The sequence below is a fragment of the Cebidichthys violaceus genome, unplaced genomic scaffold (genome assembly GCF_023349555.1).
Source record: "Cebidichthys violaceus isolate CVI_PGR_0920_01 unplaced genomic scaffold, fCebVio1.0.p SCAF_2, whole genome shotgun sequence".
Taxonomy (NCBI): domain Eukaryota; kingdom Metazoa; phylum Chordata; class Actinopteri; order Perciformes; family Stichaeidae; genus Cebidichthys; species Cebidichthys violaceus.
Genome location: NW_027176372.1, coordinates 16,004,710 through 16,022,344, shown reverse-complemented (window position 1 = coordinate 16,022,344; position 17,635 = coordinate 16,004,710). Strand labels below are relative to the sequence as shown.

The window sequence follows — 17,635 nt, the reverse complement described above, 5'->3', positions numbered from 1 at the left end:
GAACTCTCCATGTTACGGTCTACAGTGTCACCCCGTGGAGGTATACCACAATTACATTAATATCATTTGTCACTTTTTTTAATATTTCGAAACGAAACAATGTTTTCAACCTCTAAAGAAACTACCAGTAAGCCACACACATTTACTAACACTTCACACTATGGCATAACAATACATTTTTTCGTAGATTTGAGAATACTACGAGAAAAAAAAATGTAGATTAAATTGGTTGCATTTCTTCTTACCTTGTCTTTATTGGGTAAAGTCTGAGTTCTGGTAAAAGTGTCTCCTCCGTTAATACTGATCAGTTCACCATCTACAGGAGGAAACGGTCCGGGGAAAACCACTACGTCACTCTTCAGCGTGTCTGAGCTGAAACACACGTCATACTGCTGAGTAGCTTTAGAGTAAGACCAGCTCCCGTCAGGGTGGGTGGTGATCATTGGGGCGCTGTACCTGCTGAAACTGCCGTCTGTCCTGTGGCATTTGACAGCTATTAAACTGATGAGGCTCAGCAGAAAGATCAGTGACACCGACGCAATGGCGATCAGCAGATACAGGTTTAAATCAGAGAAGCTGTCCTCCTTTATGGGCACATGTCTGAACTGAGTCTGGATGTCAGCTGTGCTCTCAACCACCACCACGTCAATAGACACAGTAGCTGACAGGGAGGGTTCTCCGTTATCAGAGACCAACACCACCAAGGGGTGAGTTTTCAGGTCATTGTCACTCATTCTCCTCTTAGTCCTGATCTCTCCGGTGCTGGTTCCGATCCGGAAGAGGTTGTTTCCTTTGGGCTCAGAGAGGTGATAAGAGAGCAGCGCGTTGTATCCAGAGTCTGCGTCTACAGCCCTGATCTTTGCCACAAAGTATCCCGCTTCAGCAGAATAGGGGATGCTCTCACTGTTAACGGAGCCGTGCTCAGAATAGGGCGCGAGGATCGAGGGACTGTTGTCATTCTCATCCAGGACTAAAACGTTCACAGTCACGTTGCTGCTGAGCGGAGGAACACCAGAGTCTGTGGCCTGAACTTTAAACTGAAACGTGTTGAACTCCTCGTAGTTAAAAGACTGCAGACTGACTATGTCTCCAGTCTCTGAGTTGATGGTCACCATTGAATGTATCGGTGTCGCCTTCGGAGAAGTGTTTATTAAGCGGTACGTTGCTTTTGCATTTTCATTCAAATCTGCATCTACTGTCGTCAGTATATGAATAGTAGTTCCAATCGGGCCATTCTCTTTCACATAAACATTTATTATTGGCTCCAGGAATCGAGGAGGATTGTCATTAACGTCAGAAACTTGAACAGTAATGACGCTTGTGCTCGACAACGAGGGGGTTCCTTCATCTGTCGCTGTAATTGATACATTAAACTGGGCAACACTCTCTCTGTCAAGAGGCCCGTCAACCAACAAAGAATAATAGTTTTTATAATTAGATTTTAATTTAAAAGGCACATAGCCTGTAATTCTACAGTTTGTCAGACCGTTTTTGCCGCCATCGTTATCAGTGATAGTCACCATTGCAACAGCTGTGCCTATTTCAGCGTCCTCTTTCACTGGACTCATGAGTGATGAAACCGAGATTTCTGGAGCATTATCATTGACATCAATAACTTCGACTAGAATCTTGCTGTGTGCACTGCGGGGAGGAGTGCCTTTATCTCGTGCTTGAACACGAATCTCAAATGCTTGATTTTCCTCATAATCAATATTGCCTTTAACGGTAATTTCTCCAGTACTATTATTCAGGGCAAATACGTCATCAGGATTTAAACGCCCCGTTTCTATGAAGGAGTACACAATCTGACCATTCACCCCGTCATCTAAATCAGTAGCTGACAGCGCTAACAACGTTGTTCCAGTATTTGCATTTTCAGCAACTTGGACCTTATAAAGAGATTTACTGAACAAGGGTGAATTGTCATTAACATCCAGTACATTAACTTGTATCTGTAAAGTCCCCGTTTTGGGAGGCTTTCCTCCGTCTATTGCAGTCAGTGTGAGTTCAATAACAGCCTGTTTTTCTCGATCTAATGCTTTCTGCAGCACCAACTCAGCAGACACGCTCTGGTCGCCAGTGTTCTGTACATCCAAAGAGAAATGATCATTCGGGTTTAATTTGTAAGTCTTCACCGAGTTAGCGCCTACGTCTGCGTCATAAGCTGTCGGAAGTGGATGCCTTTCTCCGACATATGACGACTCGTACATATCTATTGTTGTTATTTCTTGCAGAAAAGACGGTGCATTGTCATTGACATCATTAATAGTAACTTCAATTCGATGGAGGCTGCGAGGGTTACTCAACACGGCTTCTATGTTTAAAGAGCATTTTACCGTATTAGGACAAAGCTCCTCCCGATCTATCCTGTCATTCACGAAAAGTACTCCAGATTCATGATTTATGTCAAAATACGTTTTTTTGTATCCAGAGGTGATCTGAAGTCCCGTGGAATGGAGTTGCTGCACATTTAGATTTAAATCCTTAGCGAGGTTTCCCACCGCGGTCCCTTTGTCCACCTCCTCTGAAATCGAATATGATATCTGAGCCACGGACCAGTCGCAGAGACAAAGCAGAGTGACAAACAGACCTCCGATATTATCCCACTGTTCCCGAGCAGCCATCGCTGTTTAGGCAAAAGCAACGAATCCTGGTTTCTGCCTTTTGCACTCTCCACGAAAATGAAAAATAGCTTTTCTTATGTATCCATTCTCGTTTAGGGTCCTCTCTCTTCAGGGCTTCACTCATCTATACGCTATTTCCACAAAGCACTGCCAGATGGTGACGTGTTCTTTTCTGTCATACATGGAGGAGGAGTTTCTGAATAGTGAACACGATATTGTTACGTGGTCTCTAGCGACATCTCGTGACACTTTTGTATGCAGAAAGATGGCCCAAAACACACACTTTTTGTTTTTTATCATACTGAACAGTAAACGGCATTATAGACAAAATCTAATCAGAATAAACTACTAAAATGTATGTGTTGATTTTGGAAGACTTGAGCTCAACGGGTATACAGTTCATAGAATAATTATCTGTGAAATATGCTGTTTAATAAATTGGTCTTGTTGTTCATGTTGTTTTTCACGGCTATAGTCTGTATTCACTGAGACATGGGAAACAAAAATCAGCACCACAGACAGCACACAAATCTCATTACAGAGATCGGAATAAAGAAGATGTGTTCAGCACCATGGACAGCGACCCAAAGCAGTTTTAATGCATCGCTTGCCATTGCTCAAGTGACTGTAGATTACTGAATCCAAAACACCGTAAAACACAGTGAGAAGATGTCAACTCAGTTGAACTGAAGTTGTTCTTTGATCACAGAAACCATCGTCGACACAGTGAACATTCAATAAATTACTGACAACTTGCTAGCAACGTAACAAAGCGCGATCAGACGAGTTTGATTCCAGTTTTACATCGCAAAGAAGATAAATAAGTGAGAGAGTTACGCCCCATCTCAAGACCTAAATGATACAGAATAGATATAAGTATAGCTGCAGATGACTATTATTTAGGTAGAGTGGATATCGAATTACAAATGAATGCAAAGGGTTTAATTAATGACTTTAGAACAAAAAATAGACAACAATGGTCACTCTGATGCATGACGATATTTTTTTCACAATATCAATATATCTGTAAGTAACAAACGATACACACATGATGTTAGCCAACGGCAGAGAAGATTAACTTATTTTGATTAATATAAAAACTAGTCATATCTTACCTTGTCTTTGTTGGGTAAAGTCTGAGTTCTGGTAAAAGTGTCTCCTCCGTTAATACTGATCAGTTCACCATCTACAGGAGGAAACGGTCCGGGGAAAACCACTACGTCACTCTTCAGCGTGTCTGAGCTGAAACACACGTCATACTGCTGAGTAGCTTTGGAGTAAGACCAGCTCCCGTCAGGGTGGGTGGTGATCATTGGGGCGCTGTACCTGCTGAAACTGCCGTCTGTCCTGTGGCATTTGACAGCTATTAAACTGATGAGGCTCAGCAGAAAGATCAGTGACACCGACGCAATGGCGATCAGCAGATACAGGTTTAAATCAGAGAAGCTGTCCTCCTTTATGGGCACATGTCTGAACTGAGTCTGGATGTCAGCTGTGCTTTCAACCACCACCACGTCAATAGACACAGTAGCTGACAGGGAGGGTTCTCCGTTATCAGAGACCAACACCACCAAGGGGTGAGTTTTCAGGTCATTGTCACTCATTCTCCTCTTAGTCCTGATCTCTCCGGTGCTGGTTCCGATCCGGAAGAGGTTGTTTCCTTTGGGCTCAGAGAGGTGATAAGAGAGCAGCGCGTTGTATCCAGAGTCTGCGTCTACAGCCCTGATCTTTGCCACAAAGTATCCCGCTTCAGCAGAATAGGGGATGCTCTCACTGTTAACGGAGCCGTGCTCAGAATAGGGCGCGAGGATCGTGGGACTGTTGTCATTCTCATCCAGGACTAAAACGTTCACAGTCACGTTGCTGCTGAGCGGAGGAACACCAGAGTCTGTGGCCTGAACTTTAAACTGAAACGTGTTTAACTCCTCGTAGTTAAAAGACTGCAGACTGACTATGTCTCCAGTCTCTGAGTTGATGTTTATCATTGTGGAGAGTGGCAGAGATTTACTATTACTGTCAAACAATGTGTAGCTCACCTGACCGTTGTTGCTGACGTCAGCATCAGCTGCAGTCACCGTTTTAACAACTGTTCCTACTTTGCTGTTTTCTTTCACATAAATATTTACCAAATGTTCCGGGAAACTTGGGGCATTGTCATTAACATCAGAAACGTAAACGATAATAACACTGATGTTTGAAAGAGGAGGACTTCCTTCATCGGTTGCTGAAATAGTTACATTGTACTGAGGAGTTACCTCTCTGTCTAAATGTCCGTCAACCACTAAAGAGTAATAGTTTTTATAATTCGTCTCCAACTTGAACGGAACAGTATTCAAGATCTCACATTTCACTTGCCCATTTTTGCCACTGTCTCTGTCTAGAACGGAAACGAGTGCAATGGCAGTTCCTACATCAGCGTCCTCCTTCACTGTATTAAGCAGTGACGTCACAGTGATCTCAGGAGCGTTGTCGTTTACATCAATTACTTCTACCAGCACTTTACTATGAGCAGACAGAGGAGGCTGGGCTTTGTCCCTTGCCTCTGCTCGGATTTCAAAAGCTTTTCTTTCCTCGTAGTCGATTTTGCCTTTCACTGAAATGATCCCCGTTTCAGGGTCAATTTTGAAAATGTCCAGAATGTGGTCCTGATCCTGATTACGAAGAGAATACACGACTTCACTGTTTGTGCCTTCATCTGCGTCTGTCGCATTTAAGGTGAAGACCGCGGTACCAAGCGGGACATTTTCAAACGTTTTAATTTTGTAAAGAGTGCTGCTGAACATTGGTGCGTTATCATTAGCGTCGAGTACATTTATTTTAATTTCTGATGTGCCTGAATTTGGTGGAGTTCCCCCGTCTACCGCAGTTAACATGAGCTGCATATGAGGCTTTTTCTCACGGTCGAGGGCTTTCTGCAGCACTAACTCTGGAGATATACTCTCCCCTCGTTTGTTTGTCGATAGACTGAAGTATTCGTTTGGACTGAGCTTATACGCACTAACACCATTTTTACCCACATCGGCATCGCTTGCCTCCGATAACGCGAATCTAAAGCCAGGCAAGGTGTTCTCTGCGATGTCCAGTATTTGTGATTTCGTGGTAAAAGACGGAAAGTGGTCATTTACGTCTCTAATTTCTATCTCTACGCGGTAAAGCTTTAGTGGGCTGTTTATAACTGCCTCCACACTCACAGTACATTTGGGTTCGTCTGTACAAAGCTCCTCTCGGTCTATCCTGTCATTGACATAAAGGAATCCGGTTTTAAGATTTACCTCGAAGTATTCCTTCTTAGATCCTGTAACAACCTGAAACAAGCGGGACTCCAAATCCTGCACATTGAGGTTTAGATCCTTGGCGATATTTCCGACATTAGTCCCCGGGTTCACCTCCTCTGAGACAGAGTAGGAGAGCTGCCCAGACGCCGCTTCATAGAAACAATCCAACATCACCAGCAGCAGATATGTAACAATGAACCTCCTGCTACCTGGTGAAGACATAATTCCGCCGGAAAAGAACAAAGCATACATCCACAATAGGGTTTCTACCGTGGTCTGATGAGATGTGACAGTATTTAGTCCAACACTATTTCGATGTTCTTCAGCTTAAAGAGGACGACTCCATTATGTCCTCCCTTCTCTCCCCGTGTTTCTTTGTGATTAAAAATCCACAGTCATTGCGTTTTTACCCTGGGAGGAGCCTCGACGTTTCTGTGTTACGGTCTATAGCGTCCCTTTGTGGTAACCTACGTGAACTGCACACGTTGTAATACAACTGTAAAATGACCCTCATTCAGAAACGCCGACAAGCACTTGCTTTACAAACGGCACTACAAATTATTGCAATACTTTGAATACATTCAAAAACAATTCTGCAATCTCACACGGTTTACTGCACTGTGGAATGCGGATTCAAAGTCATTGTGGAAAAGAATCTGCTGTGACATAAATGTATTAAATTATGGAAATTATGAATAGACTACTTTGAACGGATATTCAGCATCAACAGTGAAACACAGTATATTTAAAATTGAATTTGAGAACTTGGCAGGACATAACTGAAGATTGTCTTGTCCCTTTCACTGTATGTGGTCTAGTTTGCTTCATATTAGCCAATATATTCAAATTTGCTGTTGAAACCCTGAAGTATAGATGGAAGTAAGGGATTACATTGTGTATTAGAAATTGATTCCCGAATTCACTCTTAACATATTCAATAGTTAATGATGAGATAAAGGACGGAATCTGTCAACGGTAACACCTCGGAAGTAAACATGGCAAACTTACATTGACTTGACACATTTTGAGTAAATTGTACACTGGACATACAGGACACACAGGTAAAGAAATTATTGCAAAGCTAGAGATGACTGTAACAGAATAAGATATAATCTTGTCTTTCGTACCACTTTCTTTTCTCACTCTATTCTCAAACACATTCAGAAATTGTGTTCAGCACCACGGACAGCGACATACAGATTGACTTGCTAAGTGAGCAGCCAAAAGAGGGGGGATTGGAGCAACATAAGTAGAAAAGGCCTAGATCAACATACAACAACCTCATGGGCTTTTAATTTAAGTGAAGTGAAGGATAGTGATCGTACATACTTGATGTCAAAGTTCTTACCTTGTCTTTGTTGGGTAAAGTCTGAGTTCTGGTAAAAGTGTCTCCTCCGTTAATACTGATCAGTTCACCATCTACAGGAGGAAACGGTCCGGGGAAAACCACTACGTCACTCTTCAGCGTGTCTGAGCTGAAACACACGTCATACTGCTGAGTAGCTTTAGAGTAAGACCAGCTCCCGTCAGGGTGGGTGGTGATCATTGGGGCGCTGTACCTGCTGAAACTGCCGTCTGTCCTGTGGCATTTGACAGCTATTAAACTGATGAGGCTCAGCAGAAAGATCAGTGACACCGACGCAATGGCGATCAGCAGATACAGGTTTAAATCAGAGAAGCTGTCCTCCTTTATGGGCACATGTCTGAACTGAGTCTGGATGTCAGCTGTGCTCTCAACCACCACCACGTCAATAGACACAGTAGCTGACAGGGAGGGTTCTCCGTTATCAGAGACCAACACCACCAAGGGGTGAGTTTTCAGGTCATTGTCACTCATTCTCCTCTTAGTCCTGATCTCTCCGGTGCTGGTTCCGATCCGGAAGAGGTTGTTTCCTTTGGGCTCAGAGAGGTGGTAAGAGAGCAGCGCGTTGTACCCAGAGTCTGCGTCTACAGCCCTGATCTTTGCCACAAAGTATCCCGCTTCAGCAGAATAGGGGATGCTCTCACTGTTAACGGAGCCGTGCTCAGAATAGGGCGCGAGGATCGTGGGACTGTTGTCATTCTCATCCAGGACTAAAACGTTCACAGTCACGTTGCTGCTGAGCGGAGGAACACCAGAATCTGTGGCCTGAACTTTAAACTGAAACGATTTTAACTCCTCGTAGTTAAAAGACTGCAGACTGACTATGTCTCCAGTCTCTGAGTTGATGTTAACCATTGGAGATAACGGAGCTAAGTTATTATCACTGGCTAATGAATAGCTCACCTGACCATTTTCACTAACATCTGCATCAGTTGCAGATACTGCTTTCAAGACTGCCCCAACAGGACCGTTTTCTTTCACATACATATTAATTACAGTCTCTGAAAACTGAGGTGTGTTGTCATTTACATCAGAAACCTGAATAATAACCACGCTGGTGGCAGATAGAGGGGGCTTACCTTCATCTGCAGCTTTGATAGTGATATTGTAGTGAGAAATGAGTTCCCTGTCTAGAGCTCCACCAATGACTAAAGAATAATAATTTTTATAATTTGTCTCTAATTTAAATGGAACAGAATTTAATATCTCACATTTCACTTCACCGTTTTGGCCCCCATCTCTGTCAAGAACTGAAACAAGTGCAATGGCAGTACCAACTTCAGCGTCCTCCTTCACGGAACTGAGCAGTGACGTCACCGTGATGTCAGGCGCATTGTCATTCAGGTCCACCACCTCCACTAGTACTTTACACTGTGCTGTTAATGGAGGCTGGCCTTTGTCAGCAGCCTGCACGCGAATCTCAAACGCAGTATTTTTTTCAAAGTCAATTACTCCTTCAACGGTTATTATTCCTGTTTCTGAATCAATTTTAAAAATGTCGAAAACCTGATCCTGATCTTTTGAATTCAGTAAATATACAATGTCTTTGTTTGGCCCCTCATCAGCGTCATTTGCAGACACCGCTACTACTGTAGTGCCAATAGGAGCATTTTCTGTAATGCTTGTTTTATACAATGTCTTTGTAAAGGTCGGTATGTTATCGTTGATATCCAGAACATTAATAATTATCTCTGAAGTGCCTGATTTGGGAGGTGTTCCTCCATCTACAGCGGTTAGTGTGAGTTTAATTAAAGCTTGCTTTTCTCGGTCTAATGCTTTTTGGAGAACTAACTCGGCTGACACACTCTCTCCTTTGTGCACCGCTAAAGACAAATACTCATTGGGATTTAGCTTGTATGTATTAATACTATTTTTCCCTACATCGGCATCGTAGGCCGACAGGACAGGGAATGTAGCACCCGGCAATATGCTCTCTGCTATGTCGATAGTTTGTGATTTAGCACTGAAAGAGGGGGGGTTATCATTGATGTCAAGAATATTAACCTCAATACGGTAAAGTTTCAGTGGATTATTAATCACAGCCTCTACGGTTATCGTGCATTTTGCAGCTTTCGCGCAGAGCTCTTCTCTGTCTATTCTTTCACTGACGTAGAGAAAACCTGACTTCAGATTTACATCGAAATACTTTCTCTTTGAACCAGCAACGATCTGAAACATACGTGACTCCAAATCATGCACGTTAAGATTTAGATCCTTGGCGAGATTCCCAACAGAAGTCCGCAGGTTTACCTCCTCTGAAACGGAATAAGAGAGCTGTCCTGATACCGCTCCACAGTTATACTCCAAGACAACAAGCAGTAGATATATCCCGATGGAGGTCTTTCTTCCTGGCAGATACATCATTCCATACAACGATAACAAAGCATAGATCCTTAAATCCACGTGCTGTTCGCTTATTGAGCCGAAACGATCGTTAGAAAGACCGAATCATGTCTCAGTACATTGTCTATGTACATCTCTCTTCGCCCTGCGTCTCATTCTAACAAAGCACTGACACAAATGGTGATCCTTTTCAATGTGGGAGTGGCCTCTACACATCGACCAGCTCGTGGTGTTACGGTCTATAGTGTCGCCTCATGGCCATTTGAAATAACTACAATTCTTTGAAATAAACAATCAAACATTACTTCTGAGAAATCACCCGAATTGAAATGATTATTGTCAGTGATAGACGACAAAAATGACAGCCTCTTCATTACTGAGTGTACTGTGTGGCCCTTACAACGAATCACAGTTTAATCGCCACATATTTCAGAACCACGGATAGAGTATCATTATGCTGATGCAGTGGGATATTCAACGCACACTTGAGTCGAGGCAGCTTGTAATACCCCAAAAACGGTTGATCCCAAGTAAGATAAGATACGATGACTAACACACGTCAGTGGACTGATTCATCTTTTTGAAAACGGGAGAACATATTGAGACAACATAGGGTCAATGACTTCCCACACCCAACATTCAATGTCAATGTATCATAATCATAATGAGTCACGAGTCAGCAAATATGTAGACTATCTAAAGTACATTGTAGTTCTCTTTTTTTATGTTGAACTTGCATCCAAAACTTGAATTCAGCACCAGAACAGCGACATGTTGTGCAGTATCACACAGGAAAGTAGTGCATTACACGTCCACTTAAAAATTAGATATTATAGCAATACTTGCAGGCAAATAAACTGATTCAAAGCAATTTGTGGAGTATTCTCAAGGTGAGGGGGAACGAGTATCAACATTGTTTTTACGCAAATTACAATAATTTTGAGAACGGGTTGACATTTTCATCAAATGAAAGACAATAAAGTCCCATTGTGTCGTTTGAAGTTGTCCCTCTATGCTCCAGTCTAGCGCTACTGAAAGCTGGTCATGAAGCAAATACACGTAATTTCATATTTAAATGTGGTGTTTATGTGAAGGAATATTCTCAGTGCACATTATAAGCAATGCAATTATTATAGTATGTCTTATAATGTTCAATCAATATAAATATAGCACATTTAGTATCCAGCAATGAATGTCCTGTGTAATAAAACCACATTTACAGTAGATATTTAGATAAAAAATGTGGAAACAATGCATTGTTTTTAATACAATATGTGGATTCCATTTTGAATGTGGAATCTTTATGAACTTTAAGCAAGTGATGATACTTTGTTTAGGCAACTTATACAAGTAAATATAATGGCGTATTGACACAAAGCTTTTACTAAAGAAAAATAAACTAAAGACAACAAGTTTGTTTCTTCTTACCTTGTCTTTGTTGGGTAAAGTCTGAGTTCTGGTAAAAGTGTCTCCTCCGTTAATACTGATCAGTTCACCATCTACAGGAGGAAACGGTCCGGGGAAAACCACTACGTCACTCTTCAGCGTGTCTGAGCTGAAACACACGTCATACTGCTGAGTAGCTTTAGAGTAAGACCAGCTCCCGTCAGGGTGGGTGGTGATCATTGGGGCGCTGTACCTGCTGAAACTGCCGTCTGTCCTGTGGCATTTGACAGCTATTAAACTGATGAGGCTCAGCAGAAAGATCAGTGACACCGACGCAATGGCGATCAGCAGATACAGGTTTAAATCAGAGAAGCTGTCCTCCTTTATGGGCACATGTCTGAACTGAGTCTGGATGTCAGCTGTGCTCTCGACCACCACCACGTCAATAGACACAGTAGCTGACAGGGAGGGTTCTCCGTTATCAGAGACCAACACCACCAAGGGGTGAGTTTTCAGGTCATTGTCACTCATTCTCCTCTTAGTCCTGATCTCTCCGGTGCTGGTTCCGATCCGGAAGAGGTTGTTTCCTTTGGGTTCAGAGAGGTGATAAGCGAGCAGCGCGTTGTATCCAGAGTCTGCGTCTACAGCTCTGATCTTTGCCACAAAGTATCCCGCTTCAGCAGAATAGGGGATGCTCTCACTGTTAACGGAGCCGTGCTCAGAATAGGGCGCGAGGATCGAGGGACTGTTGTCATTCTCATCCAGGACTAAAACGTTCACAGTCACGTTGCTGCTGAGCGGAGGAACACCAGAGTCTGTGGCCTGAACTTTAAACTGAAACGTGTTTAACTCCTCGTAGTTAAAAGACTGCAGACTGACTATGTCTCCAGTCTCTGAGTTGATGTTTATCATTGTGGAGAGAGGTAATGAGTTACTGTTGCTTTGTAAAAATGAATAGCTCACCTGACCGTTTTGATCGACGTCAGCATCAATTGCTGAAACTGTTTTTATAACTGCTCCTATTTGACTGTTTTCTTTAACGAAGACATTGATCATGCTTTCTGTAAATAGAGGTCTGTTATCATTTACATCTGAGACGTGTACATTAATAACGCTCGTGCTAGAGAGAGGTGGGCTCCCCTCATCAGTCGCAGTGATGCTGATATTATATTGAGATCTGCTCTCTCTGTCAAGAGGACCGTCCACAACCAACGAATAGTAATTCTTATAATTTGACTCTAATTTAAAAGGAACATTATTGGAAAGTTCACAGTTCACTATCCCATTTTTACCTCCGTCTTTATCAAATACTGAAACAAGTGCAATAGCGGTGCCAATGGACGCATCCTCCCTCACGGTGTTTAGCAATGATGTAACTGAAATTTCAGGGGCATTGTCATTGACGTCTAAAACTTCAATCAATAATTTAGCATGTGAGGTCATTGGTGAAGAAGCTCCATCACTAGCTTGTACTCTAATCTCAAAAGCATTATTCTCTTCAAAGTCGATATTCTTTTTATTTGTTACAGTCCCAGTTTTTTCATCTATAGCAAACAGATCAGTTTCTTTCCCTCGACCTACTTCACTGAATGAATAAAAAACTTGCCCATTTTGGCCTTCATCTAAATCAGTAGCATTTAGCGTTATTATCGACGTGCCTATCTTTACGTTCTCATACACACTGGTTTTATACAGTGTTTGACTGAATACAGGAGGATTATCATTAATGTCCAAGACATTAACTATAATGACCATAGTGCCTGATTTAGCAGGAGTTCCTCCATCAATTGCAGTCAGTGTGAGTCGAATCACAGGCTGTGTTTCTCTGTCTAAAACTTTCTGAAGCAGTAATTCGACAGTTACACTTTCTCCTTTATGCGTAGCTAGAGAGAAGTGTTCATTTTGGCTAAGTTTGTAGCTATTTACTGCATTTTTACCGACATCTGCATCGTGAGCTGGATGCAGTGGAAACTTAGCCCCTGCTGCTGTACTCTCGGTAATGTTGATCACCTGTGATGTGCTTCGAAAAGACGGAGAATTATCATTGACGTCTAAAATGATAATTTCAATCCGGTACAGTTTTAAAGGATTATTAATAACTGCTTCTACACTGAGGGAACATTTTGGTTCATTACCGCAGAGTTCCTCTCGGTCTATTCTCTCATTAACATACAGGACACCAGTCTTTAGATTTACCTCGAGATATTTCCTCTTTGATCCAGCAACGATCTGAAACATGCGGGCCTCCAAATCCTGAACATTGATGTTCAGATCTTTAGCGATATTTCCGACAACAGTCCCCAGATTTACCTCCTCTGAGACGGAGTAAGAGAGCTGCCCACATACCGTTTCCCAGTAACAATCCAGCAGCAGGAACAAGAGATAAATCCACGCAGAGCTCGTTCTGCTCGGCAAATGCATTTTTCCATACATTGAGGAGCAGCATCCGGCAACTATGGCAATATTTGGCAAATACCACGAGATCAAGATCAAAGATGTTATATTCCAATCCAAAATGTCGACATTTCCATGACCAAACCAGACAACCGCTCTTTGTCGTCCGACCTCTCTTTATAACAAAGCCCAGCGATGCATCGTGCGCTGAATCTGGGAGGAGCCCAAAGACACCAGAGACACCGTCCAAATGTGCTGGTCTACAGTGTCTCCATGTGGACATTTGTCATAACTACATGCTTAGTAAAATAATGACATTGCAAACAGTTATACGTTTTAATTTTCCTTAAACATGAAGCAATTACACAAACCGAAGGGTCCAATATTAAAGATGAACGTTCAGCCCAGTGATAACTGAAATCTGCGATGTAATACTGGTGTTATTGGGAATACAGCATCTTTGAGAAATTAACTGACTATGTTTTAAATATAAAGAGCAGAGTGACAGCAAAGATATATTGTGAAACATGTGAGTTACTGTTTAACAGTCGTTGTAAAATATACATATGTGTAAAACTATAGTTAAAAACAATGTGCTCTTCAACAACGTTTGTTTTTGCATCATTTTCTGGGAAGTCAGCAAGTTTTAAAAGTTGAGTTCAGCACCACGGATAGCAACACACTCAGAATGCGAAACAGCAGCCACAAATGTATGAATTCAAAACATAAACCAACTAAGGAACAGCCGTCAAAATATCAAACTAACTCACTAACATCAATTAGTTGATGATATTTATGTCTTAATATAAAATGAGAGTCCGTGTAAAGGCTGTGTAAATGACATGTAAGCTGCAGAGCACAAATCATTTTTGAAATGAATAAAACGGCACAACGTCGTAACTAAACTCTGCATAGTAAAGGTACAGCGAGTACTTGATGTATTTAACCTCTTACCCTTCCGTTATATATTCAACGACACCAACTCCATAACTTATTACTTTAGTCATAGCTCAGTCGGAGAGTAAGTGTGAATGTCATGACGTTGTTTGACGACGCCATGACAATCCTCTTTAACGTAGGCCTAAATAAAACGGAAACGTATTGTAACGAATTGTCTCATATAGAAACTGTGCAACAAAGAGTGCTGGATGTATTTAATCTCTTACCTTGTCTTTGTTGGGTAAAGTCTGAGTTCTGGTAAAAGTGTCTCCTCCGTTAATACTGATCAGTTCACCATCTACAGGAGGAAACGGTCCGGGGAAAACCACTACGTCACTCTTCAGCGTGTCTGAGCTGAAACACACGTCATACTGCTGAGTAGCTTTAGAGTAAGACCAGCTCCCGTCAGGGTGGGTGGTGATCATTGGGGCGCTGTACCTGCTGAAACTGCCGTCTGTCCTGTGGCATTTGACAGCTATTAAACTGATGAGGCTCAGCAGAAAGATCAGTGACACCGACGCAATGGCGATCAGCAGATACAGGTTTAAATCAGAGAAGCTGTCCTCCTTTATGGGCACATGTCTGAACTGAGTCTGGATGTCAGCTGTGCTTTCAACCACCACCACGTCAATAGACACAGTAGCTGACAGGGAGGGTTCTCCGTTATCAGAGACCAACACCACCAAGGGGTGAGTTTTCAGGTCATTGTCACTCATTCTCCTCTTAGTCCTGATCTCTCCGGTGCTGGTTCCGATCCGGAAGAGGTTGTTTCCTTTGGGCTCAGAGAGGTGATAAGAGAGCAGCGCGTTGTATCCAGAGTCTGCGTCTACAGCCCTGATCTTTGCCACAAAGTATCCCGCTTCAGCAGAATAGGGGATGCTCTCACTGTTAACGGAGCCGTGCTCAGAATAGGGCGCGAGGATCGAGGGACTGTTGTCATTCTCATCCAGGACTAAAACGTTCACAGTCACGTTGCTGCTGAGCGGAGGAACACCAGAGTCTGTGGCCTGAACTTTAAACTGAAACGTGTTTAACTCCTCGTAGTTAAAAGACTGCAGACTGACTATGTCTCCAGTCTCTGAGTTGATGTTTATCATTGTGGAGAGAGGTAATGAGTTACTGTTACTTTGTAAAAATGAATAGCTCACCTGACCGTTTTGATCGACGTCAGCATCAATTGCTGAAACAGTTTTTATAACTACTCCTATTTGACTGTTTTCTTTAACGAAGACATTGATCATGCTTTCTGTAAATAGAGGTCTGTTATCATTTACATCTGAGACGTGTACATTAATAACGCTCGTGCTAGAGAGAGGTGGGCTCCCCTCATCAGTCGCAGTGATGCTGATATTATATTGAGATCTGCTCTCTCTGTCAAGAGGACCGTCCACAACCAACGAATAGTAATTCTTATAATTTGACTCTAATTTAAAAGGAACATTATTGGAAAGTTCACAGTTCACTATCCCATTTTTACCTCCGTCTTTATCAAATACTGAAACAAGTGCAATAGCGGTGCCAATGGACGCATCCTCCCTCACGGTGTTTAGCAATGATGTAACTGAAATTTCAGGGGCATTGTCATTGACGTCTAAAACTTCAATCAATAATTTAGCATGTGAGGTCATTGGTGAAGAAGCTCCATCACTAGCTTGTACTCTAATCTCAAAAGCATTATTCTCTTCAAAGTCGATATTCTTTTTATTTGTTACAGTCCCAGTTTTTTCATCTATAGCAAACAGATCAGTTTGTTTTCCCTGGTCTATTTCAAGAAACGAATATGATATTTGTCCGTTGTGACCTACATCCAAATCAGTAGCATTTAGTCTTATTATTGGTGTGCCTGGCTTTACGTTCTCATACACACTGGTTTTATACAGTGTTTGACTGAATACAGGAGGGTTATCATTACTGTCCAAGACATTAACTATAATGACCATAGTGCCTGATTTAGCAGGAGTTCCTCCATCAATGGCAGTCAGTGTGAGTCGAATCACAGGCTGTGTTTCTCTGTCTAAAACTTTCTGAAGCAGTAATTCGACAGTTACACTTTCTCCTTTATGCGTAGCTAGAGAGAAGTGTTCATTTTGGCTAAGTTTGTAGCTATTTACTGCATTTTTACCGACATCTGCATCGTGAGCTCGTTGCAGGGGAAACTTAGCCCCTGCTGCTGTACTCTCGGTAATGTTGATCACCTGTGATGTGCTTCGAAAAGACGGGGAATTATCATTGACGTCTAAAATGATAATTTCAATCCGGTACAGTTTTAAAGGATTATTAATAACTGCTTCTACACTGAGGGAACATTTTGGTTCATTACCGCAGAGTTCCTCTCGGTCTATTCTCTCATTAACATACAGGACACCAGTCTTTAGATTTACCTCGAGATATTTCCTCTTTGATCCAGCAACGATCTGAAACATGCGGGCCTCCAAATCCTGAACATTGATGTTCAGATCTTTAGCTATATTTCCGACAACAGTCCCCAGATTTACCTCCTCTGAGACGGAGTAAGAGAGCTGCCCACATACCGTTTCCCAGTAACAATCCAGCAGCAGGAACAAGAGATAAATCCACGCAGAGCTCGTTCTGCTCGGCAAATGCATTTTTCCATACATTGAGGAGCAGCATCCAGAAACTATGGCAATATTTGGCAAATACCACGAGATCAAGATCAAAGATGTTATATTCCAATCAAAAATGTCGACATTTCCATGACCAAACCAGACAACCGCTCTTTGTCGACCGACCTCTCTTTATAACAAAGCCCAGCGATGCATCGTGCGCTGAATCTGGGAGGAGCCCAAAGACACCAGAGACACCGTCCAAATGTGCTGGTCTACAGTGTCTCCATGTGGACATTTGTCATAACTGCATGCTTAATAAAGTAATGACATTACAAGCAGTTACACATTTTGATTTTCCTTAAAAAATCTGCAAAGATATATTGTGAAATATGTGAGTTACTGTTTAACAGTCGTTGCAAAATATACATATGTGTAAAACTATAGTTAAAAACAATGTGCTCTTCAACAACGTTTGTTTTTGCATCATTTTCTGGGAAGTCAGCAAGTTTTAAAAGTTGAGTTCAGCACCACGGATAGCAACACACTCAGAATGCGAAACAGCAGCCACAAATGTAAGAATTCAAAACATAAACCAACTAAGGAACAGCCGTCAGAATATCAAACTAACTCACTAACATCAATTAGTTGATGATATTTATGTCTTAATATAAAATGAGAGTCCGTGTAAAGGCTGTGTAAATGACATGTAAGCCGTAGAGCACAAATCATTTTTGAAATAAGTAA

General features: G+C 42.1%; 6 protein-coding genes across 16 annotated transcripts in view; all 6 read right to left on the bottom strand.

Annotated features, from left to right (window-relative positions):
- The window catches only part of LOC137875490 (protocadherin alpha-C2-like), a 161,559-nt gene that overhangs the window by 63,994 nt on the left and 79,930 nt on the right, over positions 1–17,635 (bottom strand). The gene's annotated exons all lie outside the window — the stretch shown is intronic.
- LOC137875761 (protocadherin alpha-8-like) lies at positions 113–2,797 on the bottom strand. The gene is made up of 2 exons (XM_068715270.1): positions 246–2,797; positions 113–121 (listed from the first exon to the last, which is right to left on the bottom strand). Exons 1-2 carry the CDS (start codon positions 2,622–2,624, stop codon positions 113–115), a joined length of 2,388 nt encoding a protein of 795 aa, XP_068571371.1. The 5' UTR covers positions 2,625–2,797.
- Positions 3,725–6,498, bottom strand: LOC137875760 (protocadherin alpha-3-like). Its single transcript, XM_068715269.1, has one exon. It carries the CDS (start codon positions 6,149–6,151, stop codon positions 3,725–3,727), a length of 2,427 nt encoding a protein of 808 aa, XP_068571370.1. The 5' UTR covers positions 6,152–6,498.
- Positions 7,165–9,749, bottom strand: LOC137875915 (protocadherin alpha-8-like). Its single transcript, XM_068715433.1, has one exon. It carries the CDS (start codon positions 9,624–9,626, stop codon positions 7,191–7,193), a length of 2,436 nt encoding a protein of 811 aa, XP_068571534.1. The 5' UTR covers positions 9,627–9,749; the 3' UTR covers positions 7,165–7,190.
- Positions 10,155–13,651, bottom strand: LOC137875759 (protocadherin alpha-8-like). Its single transcript, XM_068715268.1, has 2 exons — positions 11,034–13,651; positions 10,155–10,181 (listed from the first exon to the last, which is right to left on the bottom strand). Exons 1-2 carry the CDS (start codon positions 13,422–13,424, stop codon positions 10,155–10,157), a joined length of 2,418 nt encoding a protein of 805 aa, XP_068571369.1. The 5' UTR covers positions 13,425–13,651.
- On the bottom strand, positions 14,476–17,065 carry LOC137875489 (protocadherin alpha-8-like). Its single transcript, XM_068714741.1, has one exon. The coding sequence runs from the start codon at positions 16,940–16,942 to the stop codon at positions 14,540–14,542; it is 2,403 nt and encodes an 800-aa protein (XP_068570842.1). The 5' UTR covers positions 16,943–17,065; the 3' UTR covers positions 14,476–14,539.